This window comes from Musa acuminata, chromosome BXJ2-7 (assembly GCF_036884655.1).
Source record: "Musa acuminata AAA Group cultivar baxijiao chromosome BXJ2-7, Cavendish_Baxijiao_AAA, whole genome shotgun sequence".
NCBI classification, from domain to species: Eukaryota; Viridiplantae; Streptophyta; class Magnoliopsida; order Zingiberales; family Musaceae; genus Musa; species Musa acuminata.
Window position 1 is genome coordinate 12,449,195 of NC_088344.1, and position 17,045 is coordinate 12,466,239.

The window sequence follows — 17,045 nt, forward strand, 5'->3', positions numbered from 1 at the left end:
TATACTGTAAGAGGTGTAAAACTCATAAACATTTATTTCTTCATGCTAGTCTTAAACTCTGGCCAATAATACATGCATTTGTTGTAAGTTTTTATCTGCTATTGTTTTCCACTTAAGTTTTAATCAGTGTTTCGTCGCAAGTGAAAGGATTTGAGCATTGATATTTCTTTGATGCAAATGTAGTTCTCAAAAGAATAATGATTCTGTTCTGTATTGTTTAATGCCCCAAGTACTCAGGTTATATTTTTCACATTTTTGACTTGTTGTCTGCCAGGATTATAGCATGGTTATTACTCAGGACATCGTGGCAGTGATTTCAGAATAACATAAACTCTTTTCGTAGGATTTGAACACTTAGGATTAGATAGATAGTATCATATGGTTCTCCTTGCAGCTAGCTAGTCTTTCAGGCTCTGGCTCAGGCATCACAAGATGCAGACATGTGAAAAGCTAGGCGTGTAGTGATCTTAGAGTCTATGATACCTGTTCAGCGTTACTTCATTCCTATTGTACACTTGTACTTGGAAGGAGACACTGTTTGCATAGCATTTATGACATTTAGGGGTTGCATTCTTAAATGAGGAACCTTCATGCACCGAGATAATAAAGCTTTTACCAAATGAAACAAGGATTGGATGGGGCTTGTTGGGGATGCGAGGGAGAAGGCAGGCAGGCCAGTGTGACGTAAGAGGAGCAGACATGAGCATGCTTTTTGGTACTTGGTGAGAGGGAATGCAACACTGTCTCTGTGTGAGGATTGCTGCAAGAGCACACTTGTTTTTCTTTTGAGACAAGGAGAGATCACTCATGCAGCTGCTTCAAAGGAAGAGAAAAAGGGGTGGGGTGGGAGCACCAGTACTCGCTCGCAGACACAAACAAATATGCTTGTATAAAGTTCAAAAATTCCCTGCTGCTTTGCCCACCTTTCCATCCTTTCTTTTCCTTCTTTTTCTGACTCTTTCTGCTTTCCCTTGTGTTTCTTTGAACATTTCTGATGGCCTTGTCTGTGTGTTCAAGGGGACATATGGTAAGAGGAGGGGGAAGACCTGTTGAACTCATTTGGCACGTCTATGAAGAAGCCACTGCGGTTGTCTATGGAGCAGACCTGTGTGATGGTAGGCATGTCTTGTTGATCCACTTGCAAGAGAAGAGAATATTCTTCCATCAGCTCCTCAATTTCTTGGGATCATGTAATAACTTTAGTCATCTTTTACACCTCCAGATCAGGACAATATGATGGCAGAGAACAAAGAGTAGTAGAACAGCCCCCCCCCCAAGTGACCCATCTGATAAGATGCTTTAAAGAAATGCTGATGCTGAGGAACACCACCCTGCTCTGCTTGATTCATGTACAATCCCAGTCAGCAGCAAACATGCAAGTATCGATCAAATCAAAGGTAATGGTATTATTATTAGCTCAACCGTGTGATTAGCTTTGCATGAGATATTCCTGGTGCCTTGCATTCTCCTTGATTACATGAGATTTACTTCCTTGCATCTAAACATCCAGTGTGTGTTCTTTTCACACTTTATCACCAGGCTATTTCTTGGTCCTCTGCAATGATGAAAGGAGGAGCAGTGCTGTGCATGCACAGATTATGCCGTGTAAATAATGAATGGTGCAATTGAGCAATCATTTCATGTGTGCATTTTTGGGGCACTGCCCATTTCACGCAAATATTTTTGAACATGTCGTAGCATTCTTGCACCAGCATAAACAAACACAAAGAAGAAGTGAATTAGGCCAAAAGAAGGTGCAGAAAGTGAAAGCGAGCAATCCCTGAAGTGGATGTAGAAAAGCAGCACCAACACTGCAACACTCGCAACAGAAAAAGCCAGAGAAGGAGAGGGACATGATAAGAGGGAAAAGGAGCTACTTCAGCTGTATAAAGCTCCTCCCACCCAGTTGTCCAACTCCCCCCCTGCCACTGAACACACTCTCTCCAATCCCCACAAAGTGTAGTCGTCACTACTCCTCTTCTGCTGTAGCCAAAGAAACTAGTCGCAGCTGCAGTTGCAGTTTCAGTTGCAGTTGCAGAGAGAGCAAGCAAAGCAGCTCCTTCCTTTTCCACCGTAACACATTACTTCACCCCAAGGTTGGTGTCGCTGAAGGAGGAGAACGCCACCAAGAAGTGGAACGAGCTCTGTTGGCAGCGCCGCACGGGTTGGACTCCAAGGCGAAGTCATGCGAACAGGAGTCTGCACAGTGCAGCAGGCCCTCACAGCTGAGGTAGCCGCAGTCCTGAAGCACTCCCTCGACCTGGCCAGAAGAAGAGGCCATGGCCAGGTCACGCCGCTCCATGTTGCCGCCACCCTCATGAGCTCCTCCTCCGCCTCATCAGACCTGCTTCGAAGGGCTTGCCTCAGGTCCCAGCCTCATCACCCCGCCTCCCACCCGCTCCGGTGCAGAGCGCTTGAGCTCTGCTTCAATGTGGCTCTCAACAGGCTCCCCACCACCGCCCCTCCTTCCTCCGGCCCTCTCTTCCCTTCGCCGTCCTCCCTCTCCAACTCCCTCATTGCAGCCCTCAAGCGAGCCCAGGCCAACCAGAGGAGGGGCTGCATTGAGCTCCAACAACAGCAGCCTCTGCAGCAGCAGCAGCCGCCTCTTCTGGCCATCAGGGTGGAGATGGAGCAGCTCATGCTCTCCATCTTGGACGACCCTAGCGTGAGCAGGGTGATGAAAGAGGCGGGCTTCTCTAGCAGCTGCGTCAAGAACAACCTGGAGGAGGAGACCTCTGTTTTAGGCCAGTCCTCACCACTTCTGTTCGAGTCCAGTAAGGACATCATCAACCATGGCAGAGATTTCTGGCAGAAGTATCTTTTGAGACTGTCCGCTGAGCAGAGCCCGCCTCATGCACCAAAATCCTCCCTAAACGAGGACTTGAGGGTGGTCTTGGAGGTGATGCTAAGGAAGGAGGGGAGGAGGAGCAACACCGTTGTGGTGGGGGATTCTGCTTCCATGACAGAGGGGCTGGTGGCTGAGCTTATGGGGAGGGTGGAGAGAGGTGAGGTCCCTGATGAGCTCAAGCATGCTAGTTTCATAAACCTTCAGTTCTCCTGTGTGCAGCTCAGGCTCATGAGCAAGGGTGATGTGGACCTGAAGGTGTCTGATCTCAGAAGAACCATCAATTCTCTAGCAGGAGATAGAGTTGGTGGGGGTGTGATCATCCATGCAGGGGACCTAAGTTGGGCAGTGCATGAGGAAGCAAGAGATGGGTGTGGCTTCAACGCAGTGCAGCACATGGTTGCAGAGATGGGTAGGCTGCTATCCGAGTTCAAGAGCATCAACAGCAATGGTGTTGGGGCTGGCAGCAACAAGGTATGGCTGCTGGCTAGTGCAAACTATGAGACATACGTGAAGTGCCAGATGAGACAGCCATCTCTCGAGATGCAATGGGCTCTGCAAGCAGTGGTGGTTCCCTCGGGTTGGCTGGGGCTGAGCCTCCAAGCTTCCAGGTGAGATCATTGGCTGAAATCTATTTCTCTTTCAGTGTGGATGCTTGTTTCCTGGTGTCAATGATTGTTCCTATGAAACGTATGCATCTGTGATTCTCTTTTTGGTTGATTTAGAAGTTCTGATGTTGTGAATGTAGGACCACATTGATAGGTTTCAGTGGAAAGATAAATATATGCAAGTTCTCTTCCTTTCTCTGGCCATAACACAGACATCACTTTCAGCAATTCAAGACTAACACCCAAACTATCTCACAAAGACTGAAAGTGTTTGTGATTCCTCTCTTCCATGCTTCATGTACATATATTCTATGTTCATCAAGCAGTGCCATCCAAGTGTCATATACAGTGAGATATTCATGTGGTTGCATCATGGTTAACTGTAGATTGAGTCAATTTTATGTAAGATCGAACTAGTTTGCACTAACATCTTATCTTTTCATGTTCTGCAGTGGCCTGGATTCAAGGGTGCAAAAATTTGGTCAGTTTCCCTTCCAACTGGTTGAATCAAAGGTTTTAAGCTCAAAAGAAGATGAGAAGCTCACTTGCTGCAACGAGTGTATGTTCAATTTTGAGAAAGAAGCATTATTTTTCAATTCAGAAATCAAAGACATCAGCAATATCTCAACCCAGACCTCAAGCTATCATAAGGTAGATCAGACACATATTGACTCTTTCATTGTGTTTCCCTGACAGCTTCCGTTAATAATTTTCTTGACTTTTTCTTCCTTTTTTCCAGGAAGCTTTGGTAGAATTGAAGAGGAAGTGGAACAAGCTGTGCCAGAGTCTTCATCACAGTCAAGCTCATTTGTACCCTCCATCGTTCAGTCAGAGTCTTATCAGTAGTAGAAACTACTCCACCAAACCTTCATCAAATTCATGGTGGTCTAGCGGCTTGTTCTCCGACCAAAACAAAAACTTGATCGAACCACATCCTGTATCGTTCTCGGCGACTAGTCTAAAACTCAATGCTGGATTCTCAAGCACTGCAGTTGACAAGAAGAATGAAACTGGGAACTGGCAGGAGAGAACCGAGTCAAATCAATGGTTGTCTGAAGCAAGCTTGAATTCCCTTAAAATGGCAGCAAATCAGCAGGTTATGACTGCTCTTGCACTGTACAGTCCCCTATACTCTGATTCAGCAACATCAAAAGACCAGACAAGGCGATCGATGGCAGAACCATTAGACCTTGGACGACAACTGCAAGAGAACATCCCCTGGCAATCTGAAGCCATCCCTTCGATTGTCGAAGCATTGCATGACTGCAGAAATGGTGACAAGAAGGTTGTTCGGTTGCTGATCCAAGGAAATGATCATGTTGCCAAGAGAAGACTTGCCCGGGTCATGGCCGAGTCCTTTTTTGGATCCCCCAATAAACTGATCCAGATTAATCAGAGGAATTCGTCCACAACCGGAGAGGATTCATGCTTGGAGACCCTCATAGATGCCTTGAGAAAGGAACCGAAGTGTGTGGTCTTGATAGAGGATGTCAATCGAATGCATTGCAACTTCGTCAACTCCTTCACGGGTGCGTTGAAAGTTGGATCCTTCAAGGACTCATTTGGTGGAGAAGTGAGCTTGGGTGATGCAATCTTCGTTCTTACCACTTCCAAGTTGACCAAATTCGATGTTGCCAACAACGTAGTGAATATGAGATTCTGTGTTGAAGATTCATCACCTAGAGATGCTAAGAGGAGGCCAGAAACTGATCTGCAGAGCATATCCAAGAAGGGGAGAACAGGTGAGTCCAGCTTCGATCTTAACATGCAACCGAGCGAGGACAGCGAGGAAGACGCCGTCCCCAGTGATCTCACACATGAGACAGAATGCATCAGTCTCCATCTCCCACAAGAGCTTCTTGAAGCCACCGCTCAGCTCACATTGGACGCAGGAAGTCACCAGTTCCAGGAAATGAAGCTCAATCTCCTCTCAAAGCTCCATAGAGCCTTCGAGGAAATCCCGAGCGATGACAAGGACAAGAAGGGACACCTCTTCATCGACCCCACAGTGGGGGAGGAGCTAATGGAGGCCTCTGGTTCCTTCTCAGAGAGCTTCTTCGAGCATTGGGTGAGGGAAGTCTTCCAAGTGAGCTTGCAGAGCATAAAAAAGGGCAGGAATGTGAGATTGAGCTTGGAAGGTGAAGAGAGACACGTTCAAGAGTCCGGATTCATGGGTTCTGTTCTACCACATAGCATACATGTGGATTGAAGCTGCAAGTGAACCCTCCCTCCTGTTGTAAACTTGCAGAGATGAGCATAACGCCACCCTGTAACATGTTCTTCTGGCAAAAACTTCCCACTTCAAAGTCCTTCACTAGTGTTGATCTCTACACATACCCAGCAAAGTCTTCATGTTCCATGACTGCCGTTTCTGAGAGCTCCTCTACGGGCCATGTTGCTGTGCCATCAGTGCATTGCCATTGTTGGTGACACAGTGTAACAACAACACAGATCCCTTCCCTTTGTCATGTCTGCATGGAAGTAGACATGGCAGGGGGACAAGAGTTCCAACGTTCTTCTTTTCCCTTGTGTTTGCATGCGCTTTGCGCTCACGCGGGAAAAGGCATCATCGTCTGCGGTCAAAAAAGACATGCTGTCCTTGGAGTCAATAGCTTAAGGCTATAGATTGACCGAGAAAGTGTGCTGGATAACAAAGGAAATGAATTGGTATCTGCTAATAGATTGGGTTGTTTTAACTTGATTTGACAGGTTAAGCCACTAATATATATAGCTTAACTCCAGTTAACCTCGAATTAATCAGTACCATCATAGTTGGTATATGTGCACCATCACTTGGAAAGTTAAGCCCATCCAAGACCATAACATGATTTGTCTCGATACTGAAAAGAGGGGTGTCACTCATGAAGCTATCATTTCCCATCTATTACTGAGTTCCATGGCCAAAAGGATTACACCCACAACAAAGGAAAAGAAAGTCGATCGATTGTTTTATTTTAGGACGCAATACCTTACTTTGATCACTTGACTTGTCTTTATGAAGAAGGTCCTACATCAACTTCCTTGTTGTTCACTTTGCTTTCTCTGAACTTTAGCATACTTGATGAGGAAGAATAGTCATCATGCATTCTTCATGCCAAATCTGATGGCCATTTGCTTCCCATAAATCCATTTATTCATCATGAATACAGGAAGTGCCATCAACATGGTGTTGGAAGTTTTAATTCACAGTCTAACTTCAACATCATCTATGATCATTTTTTCTCACAGAGAGGTTGGATCTCCATGGAGCATATCTTCAGCTTGAGAGGCCCCAAGAACTAAGCACACTTGTCTGGCTGCGATTTGTGAAAATAGTAGAGTAGAGGGAAATAAACTAGCAAGGATGACAAATGGAGGATGTGGAACTCACTTGAATAAAGAAGGCCAGCAATAGCAATATTTCCCACCCATTCAACTTCAATGAATACTTTACTGCAATTATTTATATACCTGAGAAAAGGACTCATCCTCCTTTATTCTTCATCAAAAAAGCAAAACTTTTGCAGTCCATTTCATGGTTTTTGACCCAAAAGAATCCCACCGCTCCAAGGCATTCTTCAACTTATTATTGTTGTTTCTTGACCGCTTGAGCACACAGGCAAGAACATCATTACACCCAACTGAAAAGGCAGGCCTTTTTCTCTCTGATGCCCTGGAAACCATTCAATGACTTCACTTTCGTGGCTTGCAAATCTAAATCCAAGCTCCAAGATTCAGATCTTATACAATCTTGTGTTAAAGGTATCACTATTTGTCTGATGTCATCTCCCCAACTTTTCAACATGCTGAAGATGTACAAAAAGCTAACATAAAGACTTCGATGTGCTGAGCAATGGTTTTCGTGCTTTTGATGGATATAATCTTCTGATGCAGTCCTAAGTGGATCCATTACCACCTTAAGAACGTGAACATTTGATGTGCTGAGCATCATTTGAGCAGCAGCAATCCTCGGTTCTTAAGAATGATGATGAACAAACCAATCCTTGAAACAGGATATGGAGGTGGAAATGCACACCAAGTTTGAAGCATCGGTCAATGAGCTCAGCAGAACAGCAAAGCAAAAGATAAGCGCAGGACAATAGGTACTCTCAACAGGAATCTTTTCCTCCTTATTGGGCTCGATTATCCCAAGAAAGATCCAACTCCCAAGTTGGGAAGACGCCAAAATGTAGGATTTTAATCGGATCCATCCTACAATTCTTTGCCACGAACTCGACCCGTGTAGCTAACGGGTCAGTTGGATTTCGATTAAGTCGGGCCGTCGTCGGGCCGGATCCGGTCCCAGACAGATTCGTGTTCCCGCGACGCGTCATGGGAAAATGATCCCCTATTCGCGGAGCGCGTGGGTCCCTCTCAGATCGTCATTTTCGATTAGACAAACTCGTGTTTCCTGCCTTGGTCGCCACATACGATTTGCGCTTCCAATGCTTGGAACCACGAGGAGCCCCGAAGAGCTGCCGCTTCTGCGGCGGGGCGGTCATGGTTTCCATCCATAAAGAATAGAAGTAGCAAGCAAGAGGAGAACTCATCTATATAAGTTTGAAGGAGCTCTTCTTCTGTGGATCACATGCGTTCCGGCGAACTGCTACCACCAGCACGTATCATTCAAGAGAGGAACCCAGGTGATGAACGGCCCTGGCGAACACAAGCATGTCGGACGGCGCCCGGGCCATCGCCGCCTCCTCTTGTCTCGTTGTTGGCACCCCTGAGTCGTTCGCGATGGCGTCACGGATCAGCCTTGCGGTACTTGGACTAAGGTGGGACGGATGGTCTTCTCCGCTCTCATCTCCCTTGCCCTCGTTCTCTCTTCCCTTCTTCCGCACCTCCTCTTCCATGCCTCGCATAGTGACTTGGGCGGCGGAGCAGAACACTCGACGTGCATGGATTGCATGAGTCGTCGATATGGGCTCTATTTTGGGCTATAGGTGATTTGCATGTAAGCCCAAGCCCAATATAAAGCCCAAACCCAAGCTGCTAGTGTGGTGGAGTCCCCCTCGTGCAAACGGAAAGCGCAGTGTTCGATCCACGACCTCCGCCACCTCCTCCTCCTTCTTCCCCCTCGTCCGAGTCGCCCCAAGAAACCCTTCGATCCCCACAGAGGGTTGACCCCAATTGTCCATCGGATCGTCTCCAACCCTATCTCGCGCCGATTTGGATCTCGCCCCTCCTCACCTCAGATCTATTCTCGGTACCTTCGGATCCACCAGATCCAGATCCAGATCTAGGGTTTTAAGGTAGTTTGCAGGGCAGGAGGCTGGTGGACGAGATGGAGAAGTCATGCTCGCTTCTGATCCACTTCGACAAGGGCTCGCCGGCGATGGCGAACGAGATCAAGGAGGCCCTCGAGGGCAACGACGTAGGGGCCAAGATCGACGCCCTCAAGAAGGCCGTCATGCTTCTCCTCAACGGGGAGACGCTCCCTCAGCTCTTCATCACCATCGTCCGCTACGTGCTTCCCTCCGAGGACCACACCGTGCAAAAGCTGCTGCTCCTCTACCTGGAGATCATCGATAAGACCGACGCCCGCGGCCGCGTGCTCCCTGAGATGATCCTCATTTGTCAGAACCTCCGCAACAACCTGCAGCACCCCAACGAGTACATCCGGGGGGTCACTCTCCGCTTTCTCTGCCGCCTATCCGAACCCGAGATACTGGAGCCCCTTGTGCCCTCCGTCCTCGCCAACCTGGACCACCGCCACCCCTTCATCCGCCGCCACGCCCTTCTCGCCGTCGCCGCCATCTACCGGCTTCCCGGCCAGGCTGGCGAGCAGCTCCTTCCTGACGCCCCCGAGCTGGTTGAGAAGACCTTGTCGTCTGAGCAGGATCTTTCCGCCCGTCGCAACGCCTTCCTCATGCTCGCCTCCTGCGCCCAGCCCCGTGCCGTCACCTACCTCCTGTCCCACGCCGACCACGTTCCCGACTGGGGCGACCTCCTTCAGATGGCCGCCCTCGACCTCATACGCAAGGTCTGCCGCTCCAACCCCGCTGAAAAGGGCAAGTACATTAAGATCATCATCTCCCTTCTCAACTCCCCCTCTGCCGCCGTCGTCTATGAGTGTGCCAGCACTCTCGTTTCCCTGTCCTCTGCTCCGACTGCCATCCGGGCTGCTGCCAACACCTACTGCCAGCTCCTTCTCACGCAGAGCGACAACAACGTCAAGCTCATCGTGCTCGACCGCCTCAACGAGCTCAAATCGTCGCACAGGGAGCTTATGGTGGAAATGATTATGGATGTGCTCCGTGCCCTGTCAAGTCCGAATCTTGACATCAGGCGCAAGACGTTGGACATCGCCCTCGAGCTGATTACATCGAGGAACGTCGATGAGGTGGTACTCACGCTCAAGAAGGAGGTCGTCAAGACCCAGAGCACTGAGCTCGAGAAAAATGGGGAATACCGGCAGATGTTGGTGCAGGCCATTCATTCATGTGCGATCAAGTTCCCCGAGGTCGCAAGCACCGTGGTGCATCTGCTGATGGATTTCCTCGGGGACACGAATGTGGCTTCTGCTGTTGACGTGGCTCTCTTCGTCAGAGAGATAATTGAGACCAACCCAAAGCTCAGAGTGTCCATCATCACGAGGCTACTCGACACGTTTTATCAGATTCGTGCTGCGAGGGTCTGCTCGTGTGCTCTTTGGATCATTGGTGAGTACTGCCTTTCGCTCTCTGAGGTGGAAAGTGGGATCACGACTATTAAGCAGTGCCTGGGAGATCTTCCTTTCTACACTAGCACTGAGGAGGGGGAGGTGGCGGATGCTTCAAAGAAACCCCAGCAGGTCAACTTGTCTGGTACCGTTTCTTCAAGACGGCCTGTGGTTTTGGCGGATGGAACTTATGCAACACAAAGTGCTGCCTCAGAAACTGCTGTGTCTGCTCCGACGGTTCTTCCAGGATCTGTGGGTTCACCTGGAAATTTGAGGTCACTAATCTTGTCTGGTGACTTCTTTGTAGGTGCAGTCGTTGCTTGCACTTTGACTAAGCTGGTTTTGAGACTGGAAGAGGTCCAGCCGTCAAAGGCTGAAGTAAACAAAGCTTGCACTGGGGCTTTGCTGATAATGACTTCTATGTTGCAGTTGGGACAGTCTACCTTTCTTCCCCACCCGATCGATAATGATTCTTACGACAGGATTGTGTTGTGCATAAGGTTGCTCTGCAACACTGGTGATGAGGTGAGGAGAATATGGTTGCAGTCATGCCGCCAGAGTTTTGCTAAAATGCTCGCAGAGAAGCAGTTCCAAGAAACTGAGGAGATTAAGGCTAAGGCCCAGATTTCCCATGCACAACCTGATGATCTCATTGATTTCTACCACTTGAAGAGTAGGAAGGTAAGGAATTCTAGTATCTTGTTTAAATGATCTTACTTGATCCATGGTTGATGAATGTTTATATGCCTATGTTTATTTGCATTTGACTTTCTACAAAACTTTTATCATGCAAGAAATCTATATTCAGACTAGTAGTCCTGTAGGAAATTATTTTAGTTTCGGATTCTATGTTCTGTGACTAAAAGAATTTTTGCTTCTTCTGCTTGTAGGAATGTTGAATATGAGTAGTAATTGAAAGAATCAACGATTCTGCTTCCAATGCCAAAAAGATCTGATAAAGTAAAACACATTAAAAAGGCCTGAAAAGTAGTGGTCAAAGACTTAAAATAGTGTGGTCCTAATATCTAATGGAAAGGAATTCATCTATTAGTGTAAATTATCTATACCTGTACACTGGCTTGTGATGGATAGCATCTACCTCTTGTGGATTTGAAGTATGTTATACAAGGTTTTGAATAGAATATATTTCTGTAATATTAACCGTTGGTTGAATAGTTAGGAATGACGATTGATTTAAATTGTTACTCACTGAGATCTGAGTTTAAATTAGGTTTAAGGATGAAAGCAGAACTACATAGGTTGATCTGGGACAAAATATTGTTTACAAACGGTTTAAATTGAGATCTTTCTCTAACTGTTCTTCATTCTTTTTACATGGCTAGACAATGTAACACATGACTCTAAATTTACTATACTGAGGACTGGAAATTCATTGAACAGATCGAAATTGAATTTTCTTGTAACAATCTGCACTTTGGAAGTAAGATCTATTTTCCCATTCATGTACTTAGATATATTTTGCTATTGGTTTTGATATGGTGTAAGTGATACATATTACTTGAATGCTTGTTGTAATGCATTAGTGAAAAATGGATTCTGTACTGCTTTTGAGAAAGATTTTTATGATTTGTTGATATTTTGATACAATAAATTCATTTGGTCGGAAGATCTTGTTGTGTTCCATAATTTTCTCTCTTATTTGCTATGTTTTATTCTCATATTTAAGATAATTGTCATAATTCCAAGCAGTAGAAATAATGTCAATGCGAGTATCAATTTTATAAACATCAGTTATTCAGTTGTAGAAATTATTGATGGTTAACCTATCTAATTATCATGTACACAAAGTGAATCATCATGGCAGGTGTTATCGATAGCTTGTCACATGATAGCATTTGAGTGTCTAGATATGCTGCACGGTGATGACCTTATCTTATTGTGCTGGTTATGCCTGTGAACTTGGTCGGCCAGCCTGAGCAGAAGATAATTTTGAGTCTCAAGGCATGTTTGGTTGTGGAAATGCTAGGGAATTAGGATATTTTGTTTTTGTCCTAGGCATCTTTGTTTCATCAGATCTGCAGTCAGGAACAATAGACATATCTTGTATTTGGCATTATGCAAGTTGAGGGTGTGTCATCTACCATATACACTGAGAAAATTGCTTTTTAATGCAAATGCACTTCAGCAACTGAAGTGGCAACAAAGATCATGGTGATAACTTCCTGTAATTGGTGTCTGTTGCCAATTGACTGTTGCCATGTGAAACTTTGAAACTTTGTTCCATATTCATTTATTGCTCTTTACTTTATAGCAATATATATGATTCACATGTTGATATGGTTGCTTGTAATCAGATAAGAAAGAGTGAACTTTAATTTGCTCTACCAAGTTATTGACAAAATTAGTAATTCTGTGTTTATATAGTATATGATATACACAACCTTTGTGGTTTTAATCTTTTAATTGAATTAAGAAATTCCTTTATGATCCTTCAAACTTGAAAGAACCATGCATTTTGAAAACTAAATATTTGTTTCAGTTCAATAATAGCATAATAATAATAGTTGTATACGAGTCAATGCTGTTACATTTCCAGATTTCTCCTAAACAAACAAAATGAACGGTCAACATATAGTAAAATTATGATAACTCAGGATCTATGGTTGTCAGTCAACAATCAAGGGCACTTAACGAATTGTATTTATAATTTTCCTTTGTTTGCCTTTTTAGTTAAATCCTCATAAGTTATAAAATTTAGAACTTTTAAGATCTTGCTTGATGATGTTTTTAACCTATAATATTTAGAAATATAACATCATGTTTTATGATTTTCTTTTTCCTTCTTTGTCGTAATCTTTGGCTTGCTGAACTTATTCTCAGGTGTTGTAAGACTTTTATTTTATATTGCTGTATGAGATTTTAGTTGGGCTATATCTGAATAATACTCGAAGTTGTTATTTTCTGTTTACAACTTTGGTGCTATATATTTCCAGAGCCACAAAAATCCAAAGAATTAATGTTCCATAAATCTCTTTTGGTGTTGGTGTAAATAGGGTATGAGCCAGCTTGAGTTGGAGGATCAAGTCCAAGATGATTTAAAACGAGCAACTGGAGAATTCATGAAGGATGGAGATGATGCAAATAAATTGAACCGAATTCTTCAACTAACAGGATTCAGTGATCCTGTGTATGCTGAGGCATATGTGACAGTTCATCATTATGACATTGTCCTTGATGTTACAGTGATTAATCGAACAAAGGAAACACTTCAGAATTTGTGCTTGGAATTAGCAACAATGGGAGACCTCAAACTTGTAGACCGACCACAGAACTATACACTAGCTCCAGAAACAAGTAAACAAATCCGAGCCAATATAAAGGTTTCTTCAACAGAAACTGGAGTCATATTTGGTAATATTGTATATGAAACTTCAAATGTGCTTGAGAGAACTGTTGTTGTCCTCAATGACATCCACATTGACATCATGGACTACATATCTCCTGCTATCTGTGCTGATGTGACATTTAGGAACATGTGGGCAGAATTTGAGTGGGAAAACAAGGTATTCTCTTCATTATTTTCAAACTATATTATTGTCTTTTAATGATGCTAAAGCATTTCTACATTTCTATCAATTATGCTATGACATTTCTAAATGAATGATGTACTGAGTTCAGGTAATATATTATAATGTGTATTATAGTGGAGGCAGAATATATGTTGAACTAGTCTCGGAAAATCACAACATCGATATATACAGTTAGGCACATTTCTGATAATTGATTTTGTGGACACACAAGGAACATCAATGTATGTAGTTGTTGGTTACATGTTGCACATTGATTTCTTGAGTTTCTGAAAGGTCAACTAGAAGGAATCTGAGAGTCCCTAGGGGTCATGATTGCGGCATGAAAAAGAAGCTGATTATTATTTAATAAGGAAACCTTTGGGAGAAATTCCTTACCTTGACAGACTATTCAACAGTTGAATATTGATTTTTCATTACTAGTTGGTAGTTCAATTTTTATTCGAAGGATTTGTTAAAATGGTGCTACTCTGTACGAAAGGGTGACAAAGTATATACTTGTGTAAGGAGACTCCTTTCCAGTTTTCGTTGAGCATGTACAATGTCATTTTTTGTTGCTTAATAATACTTTGCGTGTGGGGTGTAATTAAGCCTGTTTACATCATGATGTCATAATATTACCCAAGGTAAATCACGGTAAGCTTTTTTGTCACTTTTGGTCCGATAATGGTTGTAATTAGTATTGGATGAGGATAGAAGATGATGATGCCCAGTTAAATCTCAATCTCCATGCATATATTTTGAATTTAATGCTCCTTTTGTCGGATGCCCCTGTGCTTCTATTTCACTTTGTGGCACCATATAAACATCCGGGAATTATAAGTAACATTATCTTTGTTGGTTTTTGCAGGTTGCAGTGAACACTGTAATACAGGGTGAGAAGGAATTTTTGAATCACATTATCAAGTCCACAAACATGAAGTGCCTCACACCACTGTAAGTTGTCAATCCACCCAACTATAATGTCAGCCCTGATATCTTCAATTAAAAAAATAATTGCATTACTTTTGCATAATCAATTGATTTTTATTTTTTCTGGTGGGCATTTTTTCTAAGCTGTCATCAGTCAATATTTATCAGTATCTTTTTCTTTAATTCTATTGGTTCCAGCTCGGCCTTGGATGGGGAGTGTGGGTTTCTTGCTGCTAACCTATACGCAAAGAGTGTCTTTGGAGAGGACGCTCTGGTCAATGTGAGTGTCGAGAAGCAGGCAGATGGGAAGCTCAGTGGTTACATCCGGATACGGAGCAAGACACAAGGAATTGCTCTGAGTTTAGGGGATAAGATCACTCTCAAACAGAAGGGTGGTAGTTAGTAAGAACCATATCTAGTCTATTCGCTCCAACATTTCGCCCTGTAATTTTTCTTTCGAAAAGGTTTCTTTTCTGGTTGTTTTGTTTGCAGAACCGTTTCCATTATGTTGTCGTATACCAAGTCTCATCAGGGCCCGCACTTGTTCCATTGCCACTGTTTTGTAGTACATGGGTGATACAGGGACTTGAATTCTATACTTGCTTTGCCTACTCTTGAGCTTTCCATCTTCTTTCTTCCTCTATTTATCATTGTGTAATCTTAATTTTCATGGCGATTATGTGTTGTGTAGGTGAGACATTGTGATTGCCTAAAAGTTTCCTCGAACCATTGCCCTGCCTGGTTGAGATAACTGAAGGTATTCTGCTTTCATAATCAATTTTTCAGTTCATCTGTTTTACGTGTTCTCTTCTGTTTGCAATTCTCGAATGAAAGATGATATATTGTCTTCTTTTTTGGACAAAATTTAAACAGAGTAGAGCACATACCTTCAGTTAGTTCGTTCCCAAAGTGCATCTTTGAGAATTCATTTTCATGAAATAGATGTCGCGTGGTCTTGCAATTTTCTTTATACTACATAGTTTAGATGTTCAATATGATCACGGAACAGACGTTGGAAGCCATCTGATACCAGTAGGAAGTACGGATAAAGATAAAGGATTTCTTTTAATATAAAATGGATATTTCTGACCCATATTTATGAGATGGTAAAACATGCGGAAAGCTATTATACTTACGGAACGGGCTTATTGGGAATGGACATGGAAAATTTACTATTGAGTAGAAAATATTGTAATATCTCCAATTAATTTTGGCATCAAAACTAGTTTATCGCTTGTATTGGACACATAGATTATTGTCCACATGATTTCGTAATCAAATTAAAAGATTATTTCTCTTAATTAATAATCTAACCTTTGTTTGAATATCATTAGCCGGTCAAGGGAGATTAGGATTTGCATTAGTCCCTAATTAATGTTTGATGAGTCAATTCTTATCGATCTTTCATATTCCAATCGGGCTTTGGAATTGGATTTGGCTTCCAAATCCCTACCCGTAATTTATCTTAAATCGCAATTCCAATGTTAATACACGCACCTCAGTACTCGCATCGAACCGTTGATTCCCTCTATCTGACGGTCGAGATGAGTCGTGAAGCACAGGTCCCACGACCGCGGTCCGATCGCCGATCGCCGATCTCACGCTTCCCGCCGTCGGTTACCATACATCGGCTCGCTCTCTCTCATCTCCGCACCTTTTGCCTCTTTTTTCCCTCCTATTTCTGTTCTTGGGCGACTCTTCGGTTCTTCCTGTGGCGGGCAAGTAGTTTGGTGGGGTTTGACTCTGTGATTGAGCTCATGCCAAGCAGTAGGATGGTGACGAACTTTGGGAGGTTCCTCGAGCGCAAAGAAAGCGACGCCGGAGAAGAGGTCACCCTGCCCCCCTCCTTTCCTCCTCCAAAGACCACTCTTTGCCGTGTGATCACTTTTAATGTGTATTGTAGTGCATTTTCCATGTCAAAAAATCGATATATTTCCTTACTTATTCGCAGGATTTTGCCTTTCTATTGTTTGCGGTTTTGCTTGCTACATTAATATGAAGTGTTTATTCTGAGTAACGGAGAGAGCAATTCCAGAATGACCATTTGATCGAGACGTGGAAGAATTAGAGCGATCACTTGTTTGTTTCCTTCTTTTTCTTCCCAATGAAGCTCCTTTTCATTGTGTAGAAATTTCTTTTTCTTCCCAATTCCAGAATGACCATTTGATCGAGACGTGGAAGATTTAGGGCAATCACTTGTTTGCTTCCTTCTTTTTCTTCCCAATGAAGCTCCTTTTCATTGTGTAGAAATTTCTTTTTCGTCAATTGGCAGCGCATTTCTCCTTAATTGCGCCATTTGATTGGTCAAATCTTCTGACAAACAAGCAATTGCAGAGCAACAGTGTCTATCTATCAATTTCCTTCGGCTATTGACCACCCCGGCGATCTCTATATTCCCTGGATTGTCAGGCAGAGTAACTGTTCAAGCCTCACTCACTCCTCGGTGAATTAATTGCATTCATCTGAAGGTTCAAAGCGTTTGCAGCAAC

At 43.7% G+C, this 17,045-nt stretch overlaps 2 protein-coding genes across 2 annotated transcripts; both read left to right on the forward strand.

Moving 5' to 3' along the window:
- The first annotated feature begins 1,531 nt into the window (after positions 1-1,531).
- Positions 1,532-5,785, forward strand: LOC103991928 (protein SMAX1-LIKE 4-like). Its single transcript, XM_009411471.3, has 3 exons — positions 1,532-3,456; positions 3,906-4,104; positions 4,193-5,785. The coding sequence occupies exons 1-3, from the start codon at positions 2,186-2,188 to the stop codon at positions 5,660-5,662; spliced, it is 2,940 nt and encodes a 979-aa protein (XP_009409746.2). The 5' UTR covers positions 1,532-2,185; the 3' UTR covers positions 5,663-5,785.
- Positions 5,786-8,452: 2,667 nt separating this feature from the next.
- On the forward strand, positions 8,453-15,167 carry LOC103991927 (coatomer subunit beta-1). Its single transcript, XM_009411470.3, has 4 exons — positions 8,453-10,777; positions 13,111-13,620; positions 14,495-14,580; positions 14,755-15,167. The coding sequence occupies exons 1-4, from the start codon at positions 8,720-8,722 to the stop codon at positions 14,957-14,959; spliced, it is 2,859 nt and encodes a 952-aa protein (XP_009409745.2). The 5' UTR covers positions 8,453-8,719; the 3' UTR covers positions 14,960-15,167.
- The last annotated feature ends 1,878 nt before the right edge of the window (positions 15,168-17,045 follow it).

Excerpts from the sequence above, each read along its gene's own strand:
- LOC103991928 (XM_009411471.3), top strand. The coding sequence starts at position 2,186 with ATGCGAACAGGAGTCTGCACAGTGCAGCAGGCCCTCACAGCTGAGGTA. Across the intron at positions 3,457-3,905 it reads CTGAGCCTCCAAGCTTCCAG|TGGCCTGGATTCAAGGGTGC; the intron begins GTGAGATCATTG and ends CATGTTCTGCAG. Across the intron at positions 4,105-4,192 it reads AGACCTCAAGCTATCATAAG|GAAGCTTTGGTAGAATTGAA; the intron begins GTAGATCAGACA and ends CCTTTTTTCCAG.
- LOC103991927 (XM_009411470.3), top strand. The coding sequence starts at position 8,720 with ATGGAGAAGTCATGCTCGCTTCTGATCCACTTCGACAAGGGCTCGCCG. Across the intron at positions 13,621-14,494 it reads AATTTGAGTGGGAAAACAAG|GTTGCAGTGAACACTGTAAT; the intron begins GTATTCTCTTCA and ends TGGTTTTTGCAG. Across the intron at positions 14,581-14,754 it reads ATGAAGTGCCTCACACCACT|CTCGGCCTTGGATGGGGAGT; the intron begins GTAAGTTGTCAA and ends TATTGGTTCCAG.